General features: G+C 56.6%; 1 protein-coding gene across 1 annotated transcript; it reads right to left on the reverse strand.

Moving 5' to 3' along the window:
- Window positions 1-362: 362 nt before the first annotated feature.
- On the reverse strand, window positions 363-13,160 carry TYK2 (tyrosine kinase 2). Its single transcript, XM_009700868.1, has 23 exons — window positions 12,974-13,160; window positions 11,953-12,076; window positions 10,323-10,467; window positions 9,835-9,998; window positions 9,196-9,580; window positions 8,761-8,955; window positions 8,355-8,512; window positions 8,129-8,252; window positions 7,795-7,972; window positions 7,590-7,696; window positions 7,047-7,223; window positions 6,841-6,928; window positions 6,599-6,726; window positions 5,866-6,001; window positions 5,339-5,490; window positions 5,093-5,243; window positions 4,077-4,174; window positions 2,651-2,843; window positions 2,214-2,332; window positions 1,585-1,757; window positions 1,337-1,454; window positions 1,139-1,249; window positions 363-497 (listed from the first exon to the last, which is right to left on the reverse strand). The coding sequence occupies exons 1-23, from the start codon at window positions 13,158-13,160 to the stop codon at window positions 363-365; spliced, it is 3,546 nt and encodes a 1,181-aa protein (XP_009699170.1).
- Window positions 13,161-14,273: the final 1,113 nt, after the last annotated feature.

Genomic DNA, 14,273 nt, shown 5'->3' on the forward strand with positions numbered 1-14,273 from the left:
CGTGTAAGGCCGTAAATCCGTGTCCCCCCCCTTCTCTTTCCCCACAGTCTCATTCACAGTGTTCTTCGGCGGGAGAGGCGTGCCGTGCCATGCAGTACGGTGCCGATAGGCACAGGATGGCCGTGGATCCGGATCTTGGGGGGGGAACACACGGGGTGGGGGGGGGTTCCCCCCCGCCCCCACCTTGGATGCCGCTCTGCCGCACGCTCACCTCAACAGCCCGGCATTTCCTCACCCCGTGCCGAAACACTGCCAGGAAAACCAGAGCGTGGCGTCATCGTCCGGCCACGAGTTATCTCCCTCCAAGAGCGTTTTGGGGAACGGAGAGGGGTGTCCATGACCCCCCCACCCCAAATCCCGGCTCAGCAGAGGCTGAAGACAGAGGGAGCCTGAGCCCTGTATTTCTCGTGGAAGTTCCTGAGGATGGGGACGAGGTTGCGGAAGGCCGGGCGGAAGGAAGCCTCCGCTTCCCAGCAGTTCTTCATCAGCCGGTAGATCTGGGGCGGGAGGAAGGGAGGGATGGGCGACCGAAAAAAACGGCCCCGGAGGCAGTGCAGCCACCGGGATGTCACGGGGAAGGAGGGGGGCTCCTCGTGGCTGGAAGCTCCCCACCTTCACCTTTCCCTCCTCTTCCCCACAGCAATATGAAACCTTTCCACTTTTTCTCTTCTCCTCCCACTTTTTCCCCTTCCTTTCCCCTTTTTCCCTTCCCCATTCTTCTCCTTCCCTCCCCACTTTTCCCCTTGCTCTTCCCCACTTTTCCTCCTTCCCATTTTTCTCCTTCTCTCCCCACTTTTTTCCCTTACCCCTCTCAATTTTTCTCTTCCCCTTCGCCCTTCCCACTTTTCCCTCTTCCCCTTTTTCCTTTCCCCCGTTTTTCCTTTTCCACTTTTTCCTCCGTCCTCATTTTTCTTCCTCTATTTTTCCCTCCCCACTTTTCCCCTTCCTCCCTCCCCACCTTTCCTCCTTCCCATTTTTCTCTTGCCCTCCCCATGTTTCTCTTCCTCTTCCCCCTTCTCACTTTTCCCCATCCTCACATTTCCTCCTTCCCCCTCCTTGCTTTTCCTCCTTCCCTTCCCCATTTTTTTCCTCCTTCCCTTCCCATTTTTTTTCCTCCTTCCCCACTTTTGAGCCTCACCTCACACGGACAATCCTTGGGACTCGGCAGCCTCCTCCCCCTGTCCAGCAGCTCAATCAGCCGCAGCACCGTCATCTGCCCCTGCGTCGCCCCGATCATCTCGATGAATTTCTGTGAAGAAAGAGGGAAGAGTCAACCGCAATCACCGGCTCAGCAAACACCACCGCGGTAAAGCCGGCATCGCCAACCGGGACTCACCACGGGAGGGCTCTGGCTGGAGTCGCAGCGGGTCAGGAGCTCATAGAGCGTCACCCCGAAGGACCAGACGTCGGAGGCGTAGTAAAACTTACACTCCTTCAGGCACTCCACGGCGTACCTGCGTGGTCAAAGCTGCCGGTGAGCGCCGGCAGAGCTCGGCACGCATCTCTCTGCTCACCGTACGCAACCCCGGCGCCATCCGCCGCTCGCCTCAAACCACCCCATGCGGTGAGGGGAGCGGTGCTCACCAAAAGACGGGGCTGTCCCCATCCTCGCAGACGCGGTAATACTCGTGGCCCTCGGGGATGGCTTTGGCTAAGCCAAAATCCCCAATTTTCACCACGTTTTCGTTCTCCAGCAGCACGTTGCGGGCGGCGAGGTCCCTGTGGATGTAGTGGAGGGAGTGCAGATAGGCCATGCCCTGGAGAAGGGGGGAAAAGAGGGGGGGTCAGAGCCATTTTTGGGGGACAGAAGAGCCCAGAGTGCATCAGCCATGCCTTGGAGAAGGAAAAAGATTGGGGGTCAGAGCCATTTTGGGGAGCAGAGGAGCCCAGAGTGCATCAGCCATGCCTTGGAGAAGGAAAAAGATTGGGGGTCAGAGCCATTTTGGGGAGCAGAGGAGCCCAGAGTGCATCAGCCATGCCTTGGAGAAGGAAAAAGATTGGGGGTCAGAGCCATTTTGGGGAGCAGAGGAGCCCAGAGTGCATCAGCCATGCCTTGGAGAAGGAAAAAGATTGGGGGTCAGAGCCATTTTGGGGAGCAGAGGAGCCCAGAGTGCATCAGCCATGCCTTGGAGAAGGAAAAAGATTGGGGGTCAGAGCCATTTTGGGGGGGTCAGAGGAGCCCCCAGGAGAAGCCGGGAAGGTTCAGGCTTTACCTCGCAGATCTGCTGGGCGAAGAGCAGGATGTGGGCCAGGCTGACGTTGTGCTTGGGCAAGTAGTCTCGCAGGCTACCGAGAGGCACGTACTCCATGATCAGCTGCACGATCTTCTCTCCTGGAGGAAGAGGAGGAGGAAGGCGGCGGCCTGTGAACCTTGTGGGGAGAGGGGAACAACCCAGAGACACCCCGAACCTCCGCCCTCTGCCAGCAAAGGGATCTCCAGCTGCTACCAGCCACCAAAAAACTTGGGGAATTGGGGGTTTTAGCGTCTCTGCGGCAGCACCAGTGCCGGGGGTCGGACGACGCCAGCTTGGGCGCTGCCGTTGGCGTACAACTACGACACCGAGGGGAAAAAAACCTCGCAGGGGGAGAGACAGTGACCGCCCCACGGCTGCCACCAAAGCCACCACGCACCCCTCGCCAGCCGCCTTACCCCGCTCGCTGCAGCAGCCCTTGTACTTGACGATGTTTTCGTGATAAAGCGTCTTGAGGATTTCAATTTCTCTCTTCCAACTGGTCAGCAGCTGCTGGCTACAGCCGGATTTGAGCGATTTGACAGCCACCATTTCCCCCGTCCCATCGTTCGTGGGGTCGTAGCAATACAGGCTCACTTTGCCAAAGTGACCCTAGCAAGGAACAGGCACAGAATTAGAAATCCTGAATTCCACGCACTGGGAGCAGCCTCTCTGGAAGCCTTCCATAGGAGTCAATAAAGTTCTCAGACAGAGGGGAAGTCCTCACTGAAAACAGATTAAAAATAAAAGAGTTTTGATCCTCATCCAAATGCAGATTCTTTGGAAATCATGCTGGAAAAAGGCTGGTTCACCCAGAGGCAACGGGAGCCTAAGAATCACGTAGCAGCGCAAGGCACCGTGATAAATTGCTACGAGGGAAACATCCTCCTCTCCGCGCTGCCCGTCCCACCCTCGGTATCTTTATCAGCTCCGTGGTGGATTTATCGTATCGGCTCCTTTGGAGATTTAGAATCAGGGGATCATTGAGGTTGGAAAAGACCTTTAAGATCATCGAGTCCCGTTGTTAACCTAAAACCGCCAACTCCACCATGAAACCCCGTCCCTCAGCACCACGTCTACGTGTCTTTTGAATCCCTCGTCAGATCTCCAGACCCTTCCCCAGCTTCGTTGCTCTTCTTTGGGCACGCAATCCCACCTCAAACCCCGCCGAGCCCTCGGAGCCAGGAGATGAGGGAATCCCGGGGCGGTTTTGGGTGGGAAGGGACCTTAAAGCCCATCCTCTCCTCAGAGGGGTTCCAGCCCTCTCATCCTCTGCCCCTGCACCGACGGGTCCGGGGCTTTCCTGTGCCGCCGAGCCCAGAGCGGGAGAGAACCGGGGAATCGTTTCGCTTGGAAACGATCTTTAAGATCGTTGAGTCTGACCGTAAACCCAACGCCGCCGAGGGCAGACTCCCGGGGGGTCTCAGCGGAGCGGAGGGGCAGAATCCCCTCCCTCTGCCCTGAGCCCGTGACGTTGTGTGGGGTTGGGTTGACCCCAGCGCAGGATCCTCGTGGAATCTCGTCCCCTCGCCCCAGGCTCTCCAGATCCCTCGGCAGGGGTCCACCCTCCACCAGATCCACCCTCCCACCCCCCCTGGGCTTAGCTACCAACTCCGCCTGCGCTCCATCCCCTCACCCAGATCATCCGCCCAACGCCATCTTCTTCCCACCTCACCAAAAAAGGGGTTGGGGATGAGCGCCCCGACCTCCCTGACGCCGGGAACGTGGAGATGGGTGAATTTTGGGGTCCTCACGTCCCTTCTCTCCCCCCAGAAACACGCTCTGATGGAGCAGGTAGCCCACCGGAGGCGGAATTCCAGGCGGGATCTCAAGAATGTCCCTTACCTCCCCCAGCTCCCGAATTTTTTTCAGGTAACGCTTCTGAAAGACGGTGGGATCCGACACCGGGAAGTCGGGGTTCACCGCGGAGACGTCTACGAGGTCTGGAAATGAAGGGGGTTGAGGGGGGAGCGGAGGTCGGCCCGCCACAGAGATGCTTTGCACGTTTTCTCTCCCAACCCCTGCACCCCAAGGAATGCCTTTGCTTTTCACCTTTTTTCCCTTTTTCCCCCTTTTTGCCTTTTCTTTTCTCCTTTTTTCCCTTGTCTTTCCCCTTTTTGCCTTTCTGACCGTTTCTTTTGCCTTTTCCCTTTCCACTTTTCTGCCTTTTCTTTCTCCTTTTTTGCCTTTTTTGGCCTTTTCTTTTGCTTTTTTTTTGCCTTTTGCCTTTTTTTCCCCTTTTCCCCCCTCTTTTAGCCTTTTTTGCCTTTTCTTTTCCATTTTCCCTTTCTGCCTTTTCACTTTTTCCCCCCTTTTTGCCGTTTCTTTTCCCTTTTTACCTTTCTTCCTCTTTTTACCTTTTTGTTCCTTCTCCCCTTCCCCCCACCTTCTTGCCTTTTTCGACCTTTTCTTTTCCCCTTGTTTTTCCACCTTTTTGCCTTTTCCCTTTTTTACCACTTTTCCCCTTTTCGCCTTTGTTAGCCTTTTATTTTCCCCCTTTTACCTTTTTTCCCCCTTTTGGCCTTTTCTTTTCCCTTTTTTACCTCCCCTGCCACCCTTTTTTGTCTTTTCCCTTTTTTACTTTTTTTTTTCCCTTCCCCTTTTTGCCTTTTTTTGCCTTTTCCCCCCTTTTGCCTTTTTAAAAACCTTTTTTCCCCTTTTATTTTTAACCTTTTTGCCCCTTTTTAACCTTTCTTTCTTGCCCTTTTCCCCCCTCATCCAGGACAAAAGGGTCTCCCCGCAACCACTCCCACCCCATCACTGCCAAGGCCCCGACCGATTCAGGGTGTGGGGGGGAACAACGGGGCCGTCAAACCCCCCTTCCCCGAGAAACCGGGATGCCCCCGGCTGCGGAGCCTCACTGTGCGGCTGGAGCTGGGTGAGATCCCGCAGGATGGTCCGGAAGGACGGCCGCTCCACCGGGGTGTAGTTCAGGCACTGACAGATGAGGGTGGCCAGTTCCTTGCAGGATGGCTCAGGCAGGCGATGTTTCTTCTCGTAAAAACGTTCTTTCTAAGAGGAAAGAAAGAAAAAGAGATCTTAAACGGGGCTGGATCCATCCCGGAATGGAAGAGCTGGGGATAGAGGGAGAGGAGAAGGCAAATCACCTCCGATGGAGTGGGCTCCTTGAGCGGGACGTCGGCATCGAAGCAGATTTCAAGCAACGTGGTGCCAAAGCTCCATTTATCGGCCGCCGTGCTGAGGTTTCCTACATCCCGGACGCATTCCGGAGCGATCCAGGGGATCCGATCCACGCGTTCTTTGGGAAAGGGAAGGCAAAGCAAGGCGTTGCTGAGGATAAAGCCGGAAAGACCCCACGAACGCTGAGCGGGGAGAAGCTCCCCACAGGATCCCAGCCACCAGGGAGCCGCGGTGGGACCGTCTCCAACAGCAGCTTTGAGGCCAAAACCAGCCACCATCACAGAAATTTGCACGTCCACACATTCAAAATGCCGTATCTCGCCAAAATTAAGGACTGCAAGGCAGGCAAGACCTTGCCAGAACAGCCCAGGCACAATCCATGCTATTTATTAGCCACCTGGGCTGCAGGAGGGGGAAAAAAGCAGCTGGGTTTTTGGCTCGGAACAAGCCCAGGTCCAGCCCTGCTCGATTCAAGCTCGGGATGACCCAATACCTTCTCGAGAGAGCACCGTAAAGCTGACCCCGGGGTCACTGAGCTTCACGAAAGGCACGGATCCATCTTCCAGCCCCTTCCTGGCCAGCAGGATGTTTTTCGCACACACGTTACCGTGCACCAGGTTTTTGTCCTCCTGTGAAAAACGAGGGGATAACAAAATCTTGGAGAAACTCCTACAGATGCCTCAGAAGAAGGTCAAGTCTACGGACTACGCCAGAAAATCAAAAAGCAGGACTCCCGGGCTTTAATTACCTGTGTCACCTCCCTCTCTCATTATCCCTTTGCACAAAACTAAACCCCAGGGCGGAGGGAATAAAAGGAACCCGAGGATTACGGAGCACCGGGGTGCATGCCCTCACAAGCAGCTAGCGAGCTTTCCCAAGGCGCTGGCCAGAAGCCCAGCGAGCGGGGAAGGCAGTGTCCTCATCTGTGGCTCTTCCCAGCTCGTGCGGCCCCAAAAACGGAGCTACAGAACCGGGATTCAGCGTTTGAAGTTCATGTTCGCTATCCCAGCCGCTCGCTTCCAGGAAAGAGGGAGCGAGGATGGGTTTTGTGAGGTGCAGGCAGGACATGTTATGCTAAAAACCCGTTCTCTCTGCTCTCTGAGCCAGTAAAGTGGGGCAGATCCTTCCTGGGATGACCCAGGGGTGCAGCTGGAGAAAAAAGGTGCTCGGAGGTGATCTCCGGCACGGTTCCCTGCCGGGAAAGCCCCAGCTCCCAGCCCCATTACCAGGTAGCTCAAAGCACTGGCCAACTGCTTGGCCACGGTGATTTTCCAGCCCACGGTGACCCGGCCTTTCTCTTTCCGCAGCAGCACATCCAAAGGTCCATGTTCCACGAACTCCTCCACCATGATATCTGGGGAAAACGGAGATAATTTTCTCAGCCCAACCCTGGGAGCTGGTAGCGACCAAGGGAAAGGCACTGGCACAAAGCGAGGCTGGGGGGAGAAACCCACCCCCCCCTACTTACTCTCGGAGCCTCGCACGCAGACTCCGTGCACGAAAGCCAAGTGGACGTGCGACACTTGGCTCATCAAGCTGGCCGTCTCAAAAAACGCCTGCGGGGAGAGGAGAGAGGGTGTCACGAAGGCGGTCGGTCTCTCAGAGCACCTAGAGAACGGCTCGGAGCCGTTTTCCCTCCCTTTTCCACCTCCCCTTCCCCAGCCCAGGGCTCACCAGGGCGATGTCTCTGTGGCTGGGGTCCAGGACTTTGAGGACCACGTGCATTTCCCGGCTGTTGTTATTCTGCTCAGTGGAGAAATACTCTGCTTCGTCATCGGCCCCGGCGGTCCCACAGACGTTCAGCACCCCGTCATAGATGTTCGTGCGAGTGCCCTGCCCCAGGTGGGCTCGCTGCAGGCAGACGGAGAAGGCAGGCGGGTGTCAGACCCCCAGGCAGCGTGCTTTGGAGGGGCAATTTTCAGCCTCGCACGCGCAAGCCGACTCTTCCCCCTTCCCTCCGCAAGCCACTGTTGTCCGCAGGGAAGAAACTGCCTCCTGCCTGGACCACGCTGCCCCTGCACGGCTCTTTTCCCCCTCTCTCCTTGAAGAGGGAAGGAATAAAACACCAAATCAAACCCAATAACTGCTCCGCGTCTCTCCTCTTTGCACCAGGGGCGCGGTAGCGTCCCCCCGATCAGGAGAGGAGCTTCCTCCAGCCAACGTATTTACCCGCAGCCGGCCATAAACCCCGCTGCCCGGGAAGGCAAAGCTCACAACCTGGGTGATCTCGTTCTTGCGGATCTGGTGGAAGCTGAGCTGGGTCAGGTTAAGGATCTGCTTCGTGCTATCCTTCACCTTCCGGGTGATCAGCAGGTCCGAGATCTCTGCAAGAGGAGGGAAGAGACGTACGGTAAAGCCCCAGAAACTACCGGACGCCCTTCTTCCTCGAGTCGGACGCAGGGAAGATCCCCCATCCTCATACCTCCCGGTTTGGGCGGACAGCATCTCTTCACCGTGAACCTTTCATCGCCGGACTTGAGCGTGCAGCCCTTGAGTACATCCAAGAGCTCCCGCAAAGTGGAAAATTCCCGGTCCCACCCTTCCAGCACAAAAGAATTTCCTTTTTTCTGGATTCGGAATTGCCTGTACTTGAGGGCTCCCTGCATCCCAGGAGCCTGGGAAAGACAGCATCAGGACAGGCGTCGCAGCTCCCCCGGCAGCTCAGACCAGGCACAGCCCGGCTCGTTCCTAACGAGACGCGCATCTCCCGGAGCTCGCCGTTCCCGGGGAACGCTGTGTTGGGAATTGCGTCTTACCTGCTGGTGGCCCCTTTTCAGCACGGATAGAATCATCCTGTTGAAATCAAGGACGCTCCAGCGGATGATGTAAAGCCCTTCCTCCTGCTCCTCCCGTCGTAGCTTGGCAAAAACAAACTCCTCCCTGGCAGCAGGAGAAAGGGAAACGGTTTCGGATAAGCCCCAAGGAGACGGCAACATCCTCCTCGATATCCCCCACGCCCTCCGTCAGGAAGAAGCCACTTACTGCATGGGCCCGTGGATGCCGTTCAAAATGCTCATCACGAGTCGCGGCGGTGCCACTTCGTGACACAGGTAATGGCTGGAGTCAGCCGTGAGTCGGAAATAACCATCCACCAACGAGACCAAGGAGAGCGCGCTCTCGGAGGATGGGAGAACAACTTCCTGGGAGAGAGGGAGGGGAACCAGCGTCAGAAGCCACCCAGCTAGAGGGTGAGCAGCCCAAAAATCCACCTATCCCTTTGCCAGCTCAAGGAGGAGAGCGCAAACCTCTCCCTTGCTGGCATTAACCCTGGAAAAGATCCTTGTTCTTCCCAGCGTTGCCTCCTCCCAGTCTCTGAAGCGGAACTACAGGCCCCCACGTCCATGGAGACAGGCAGCAGGGCAGCCGGGAGAGAACAAATCCCACTCACCAGGCACTTGTTGTCCTGCCGGTTGATGCTGACCCTACAGTCCTTGATGACGATGTGCGTGATCTCCCGGAAATCGCAGAAATGGACCCATTTTGGCTCGCTCCGCTCTGCCGGCTGAGTCGGCCCCTTGGGCTCTGACTCTTTGTTTCTGCTCTTCCTCCCAAAATATCCACGATGGGAAAAGTTCTCGGTGCTCTGCAGAGATGTAGACGCAAAGGCATCAGTTCCAACCCTTCCTACTGCCGGGAAACGGCACCGCTAGCTGGTGACAGCTAGCGGCTAAACTGGGATAAGCTGGAAAGGAACATGGGGTGTGTGGAGAGCCCGAGGAAAAGCCCCAGAGCACGAGCTAAGGAAAAGGAGCCGGTGTGGGATGGAATTTGGATGGGAACGGCTCTTCCCACCCAGCAACAGCGAGCACAAGCGCCGACCTACCTCTACGGGCACGGGCCGCCACTGGATCCCGCTCGTGCCGGTGACGAGGACTTCGTGGGTGACGGGTCGGTCCTTGAGGAGCAGCGCGTGCCCGTGCTCCAGCTGCGAATGTCCCCCGTTAACGTAGAGCTGCACCTTCTCGCCCTCGGAGGAGGTGTCCAAGGAGAGGACGGGGAAAATCTCGCTCCCAAAGCGAGGTGCGAGGTGTTCCAAGGTAGCCAGGTATTTGTACATGATGTCCTGCACCGTCAGCTTGCCGGTGCTGACCGTGTGCCGCTGGAAACGCTGCACAAACTTCTTGAAGACGTTTTTCATGCGGAATTTGGTCAGGTAGTTGTTCTGCTGGATCTGGCGGTAGAAAGAACGTGGGATGCAGTCCTTGAAGCTGTGGAGGGAAGGAACCACCGGTCAGCAAAACCTCACAGGCGTCTACAGCAAAGTGCGCAGCCGGAGGAGCTGCAGCCGATCGCTCCATCACCTCAAACAGCCCCAAACTCGCTCCCGGTGAGGAGGACGGAGAGGAAAGAGGGTGAGAAACCAAAAGAAACCCTTCAGACAACAGCAGAGCAGAAGAAAACCTTCAGACAACCGCAAAGCGGAAAGTCCCCAGCCTCGAGGCTGCGAAGCACAAGCAGTCACCTGTATTTTCTGGCCACGTCCTCAAGGGAGATGCCTTTCTTGATGGCGATGTGAGAGAGGTGAAGCACGGCCATGCCCAAGCTTTCGTTCTTGAACCTCTGGATCTCTTGTTCGGTCTGGAGGTCTTTCAAAGATGCGACATCGTTGATGAATTCAAATTTCCCCTATTAAAAAGTTAAATTAAAGGAGAAGAAAAAAAACCCCTGCATTGACTTCCAGAGTGATTTTACTTGTTGTCTTTTATTTTAAAGGTGTAATGGGATTCCCCTCAGCTCGGCTCCCAGCCTCCCAGGGAGGCTTCAAGCAGGACAAAAGCTTTCCGAGGGTGAAACTACAGCTGTGTTTGTCCTCTAAACCAATCCCTCACAGATGGAAAACCAGATCCAGACAACAGGGCTGAGCCAAATCCGGCTGGATCCAGAAAATCACCCAGGTTTCCGTAACTCCAGCTGCGACTGAGCCTCCAGCCCACCAGCCCGGTTCGTTACCTGCTCAAACAGATACTCGAAGGACGATTTGTCGAGCAAGGCTCCTCCTTGCAGCTTCTCATCGGGGGAATCGCTCTGTCGGGGCACGTTGCGATAAACCGCCGGTTCCTTATCGTTCATCCCGTGCCAATTCCGAAAGTAGTACCTGGAGGGGAGGAGGAGAGGAGAGCGGTGCTTGCGCATGGGACGGCAGGGCTGCGGTCCATCCCTGCCTGCTGTCGCTTCTGAAAGCGGCCAAAAAGGACGCCCTGGTTTTGCCTCTAAAGCCAAACTCGCGTCCAGCAGCTGCCCTGGACCTGCTCGAGGTTCATTTCACCCCTAAATCTGCTCCTTCCACCCGGTACAGTTCTCTGCCCCTTCCCCAGGGGCTGCTGGGGGACTAGAGCCAGCTCCCAAAGGGGGTTTTGCAGAGGGTTTGTCATCGGCTGTCTCAAGGGAACGGGGAAAAGAACCGGCAGCCGGAGAGCAGAGAGGTCTGTCCCACCCCAGCACAGCCGGGGGTCACACTCTGGGCTCAGAGTGGTGGCGTTTGGGGTTTTTTCATTGTTTTTTCTTAAGAACCAAACTTCTTGAAACTCGAGAATCAGCCACGTCCTCAAAAAAACATGACCCAAGTACAAGGCAACGATTCCGACGCCGGGAGGCAAAGGGGAAGCAACCTCTTCCTGCCACCAAAACTGGTTCCTTTAAGCTTTCTCCACTTCATTTTATGACCAGCTGTGCCGTACAGCACCCAGAACACTTCCCCATCAACAAAGCCTCATTAGAAGGACCTTAATTAACTCTGGCTACAACCGACCCTGACCTGCAAATGCCTCTTTAGCGGCGCTGCTCCCCACGACACCGTTTCACGCCGAGCTTTCCTGCCGCTGGAGCCCAGGGGCTCCAAAAAAAACGTAGAGCGGCCAGGGCGAGGAGCGCGTGCGTCCTCCCCCCGAAACGCCACATCTAAAAAAACATCGGCACAAAGAGAGTTTTGCGGGCAGAGCGAGTTTCCGTTCCCATCGCTCAACCCCCAAAGCCGCATCTCCACCTGCGGTTAACACGCCGGGGTTGTTTCGGTGCTCGTGCTGCCGGCGCTCGCCGAGCAGCATCCAAACCAGAGCCGAAGGGAAAGCCGGGAACCCAGCCGGCAACGCCACGGCCCCGGGCTCGCTCAGAGGAGCCCTCGGGTGCCCACTGTTGGTCTCAAAACACTTCAAAGGGGTCACTGTCCCGCTCGGGGACAGAGCTGAGATGGGGGAAGCACGGCCTGGATCAGCCAGGGAGACGCAGGGCGAGAGGCGGACGAATATCGGGAACGGGAAAATTAATTTTTCCACGCTGAAGGAGAGGCAGGGGCTCCAAACACCTCCTGTTCCTCGTTTAATCCTTCCGAGCCCAATTCGGATGAGCCCCGCTGAGTTTGCTTAGCTCCTCGACCCCCGTGCCGACCTCCGCACACGTTTTCCAGACAAATTTGGAAAGAGGTAACCCAGGGGCAGAAAAGGAAGCGGCGTTATTTCAAGCGTAGCCTTATTAAAGCCTGGCACGTCTCTGTTTCGCAAGGAAGAGGAGCTCGGCTGCTCTGCAGGGCTCGGCTCCCAGGAAAGACGGGAGCAGGGGCCAGAGAGGAGGGAATCGACCTCACCTCATGCGGAAAAGCAGGTTGAGGTTGGTGTCTTTGCCGATTTTGAAGAGGTGGTTGGGCGGGAGCCAGACTCGGCTCTGGGTGTCATAGAGAGCGAAGAGGCTGTAGCACAGCGGCGTGATGCCTGCGGAGAAAACACGATTCCTGTGAGGTGCTGTCGAGCCCGCAAAAATTCACAGTTTATGGAAAAAACAACCCCGTTTCTCCCAACCGCTTGTACCGACAGCGCAAAACCATCCCCGCTACCAACACCCCACCTCCAGGGACCGAGACGTCCTCCTTGTCCCCACTTGCAAATGTCAGAGGCAGGATACTCTTTAAAAAATGCCATTTAAAAGAAAAACGCGCGTCTGCCGTCCTTCTGGCGCGCTCGGGGAAAGCCAGCTGGCCAGGGGAGACTCAGCAGCTTTTATTCCAAATAAACCGCCGTGCTTAGACTGCAGCAAGGGGAAGAGAACTTAATAAAACCCACAAGAAACACAAATTAAGAGCGATTTGCTGGTAAAACCTTAGGTGGGAGCTAAAACTTTCTCCCAAGGGTTAAAAGCAACATCAGCTGCCCTTAACTCAAACCAACACGGCTGCAAAACGGCCCCTCAGCCCGGGAAATGCCCAGGCGCAGGTGCCCGGCACGATTTTTTCCAGCTCCGCCGGCGAGAAGAGGCAGAGCGCTTGTTAAACGGGGATGCTGATGAGTCAGAGGTGAAATAATTGCTTTTCAACTCATCACGCTCCAATAACTCACAGACCTCTTGGCCTGAGCCTCGGGGTAGAGCCGTCCCACCCCGCTTCTCAGGAACTCGGGCGCAAGCGGGGATGCCCAAACGCCACGGAAGGATTTGCTAACAGCTCGTTAGTGGGAAGCCGCTTCTTCAAAACAACACCCGGAGCTCAGATTTATCAGATAAAGCAGCTTAGGTGTTCCCAGAGATTGTGAAACTGGAAATTTCCCAGCCCTGGGATGAGATCCGGTTGGGAACTGCCGTCTCGGAAGAGAGAGACGGAGTTCCCCGGTGCTTACCGATCCTCCGTGCGAGGTCGATGCAGATCTCCTCGGCGCTGAGCGTGCCCTGGGCGTAGGTCTGGCACCGCTCCCGCTCCTCCTCGCCGCTCCAGTGTAGGCAAACTTTCAAGCCGCCGCTCGCCGAGAAGCAGCAGCCTTCGGCGTCCGACCCGCTGTGCTTCACCGCGCATTGGCACAGAGACATGGCGACGGCTCCCGAAGCTGGGAAAAAAACAAGAGGAAATAAATAAAAACAAGGCGTTGGCAAAGCACGGAGCGCCTCACCACCAGTCTCGCCCAGCGGGGGAACTGGGAGCGCTCCGTCCCAACGCTGGGGCTACACACCTCGCTGTCAGATGAAGCATAACTCGGTGCCGATCTCCGAAGGCGGCGCGGGAGGGGGCCGTTATCACCTGGGGCAAGGGGGGAAGCGATCGGTCAGTGAGACCGGGAAAGCCTGATCCCTCTGTGTCCCCCCACGCCACAGCGTCGGCATCGCTCCCACCCTCCCCGGCTCTTTTCTCGCTGCCTATTCCTTGGCTCTTGGTTTTTTTTTTTGTCTTTTTTGCTGACGAAGGCCAAGCAGATCTCACCGCCACAGCTCGACTTCCTCCGACGGCGATAAACACCGCAGGGAGCTCTCGCTGGGGGCCAGGACTCTCACGTGCCCTCACCCTCTTGGCTTAGCAAGCTCGCCAGGCAGGACTTTTCCCCTTTTAAACAAACCCAGGGCTGGAAAAGAGCCACACCGAAGCTGCACCCCATGCCAAAACAGCTCTGCCGCACCGTATCGACGCCAAACACGGCACAGGGAGAAGGACCCGGTGGCTTTATCTCCCGTCAGGGGACGGGATCAACCCCAAGCCACCATCCCTGGTGATACGGTGAACCTGCGGACCAAACCCTGGCACTTTTTGGGGTGGGGTCGGGGGGATGTTAAAAAACCTTTTAAAGCATCACGCCCTGCTCCCCATGTCCTCGTCACGAGGGTTTCCTCCACCCCACACCCACGGGAGCAAGCGGAGAGGTGAAAAAAGGTCTCGCTCCAAAAAGCTGCCGTTTTGGGTGCGGGGCGGCCTTTGGCTGGGGTACAAAAAACGAGAGGTAGCGAAAGAAGCCCCTTTTTCTGCAAATTTTGTGGCGGGGTGGGGGTCTTCCCCCTCCAGGAAAGCTCTCCAGGTGCTCTCAAGGCGAGGCACGTGACGGCATTACTTCAGCTTCTGCCCGCAGGCGCGGAAAGATCCCGAAGCCAAACCTTGGCAAATTTCCCCCAATTCCCTCCTTGGGAGGAGAGCGGAATCCAAAAGAGGTGGCGGCT

Source organism: Cariama cristata, unplaced genomic scaffold (genome assembly GCF_000690535.1).
Source record: "Cariama cristata isolate BGI_N322 unplaced genomic scaffold, ASM69053v1 scaffold22845, whole genome shotgun sequence".
In the NCBI taxonomy this organism is placed as follows: domain Eukaryota; kingdom Metazoa; phylum Chordata; class Aves; order Cariamiformes; family Cariamidae; genus Cariama; species Cariama cristata.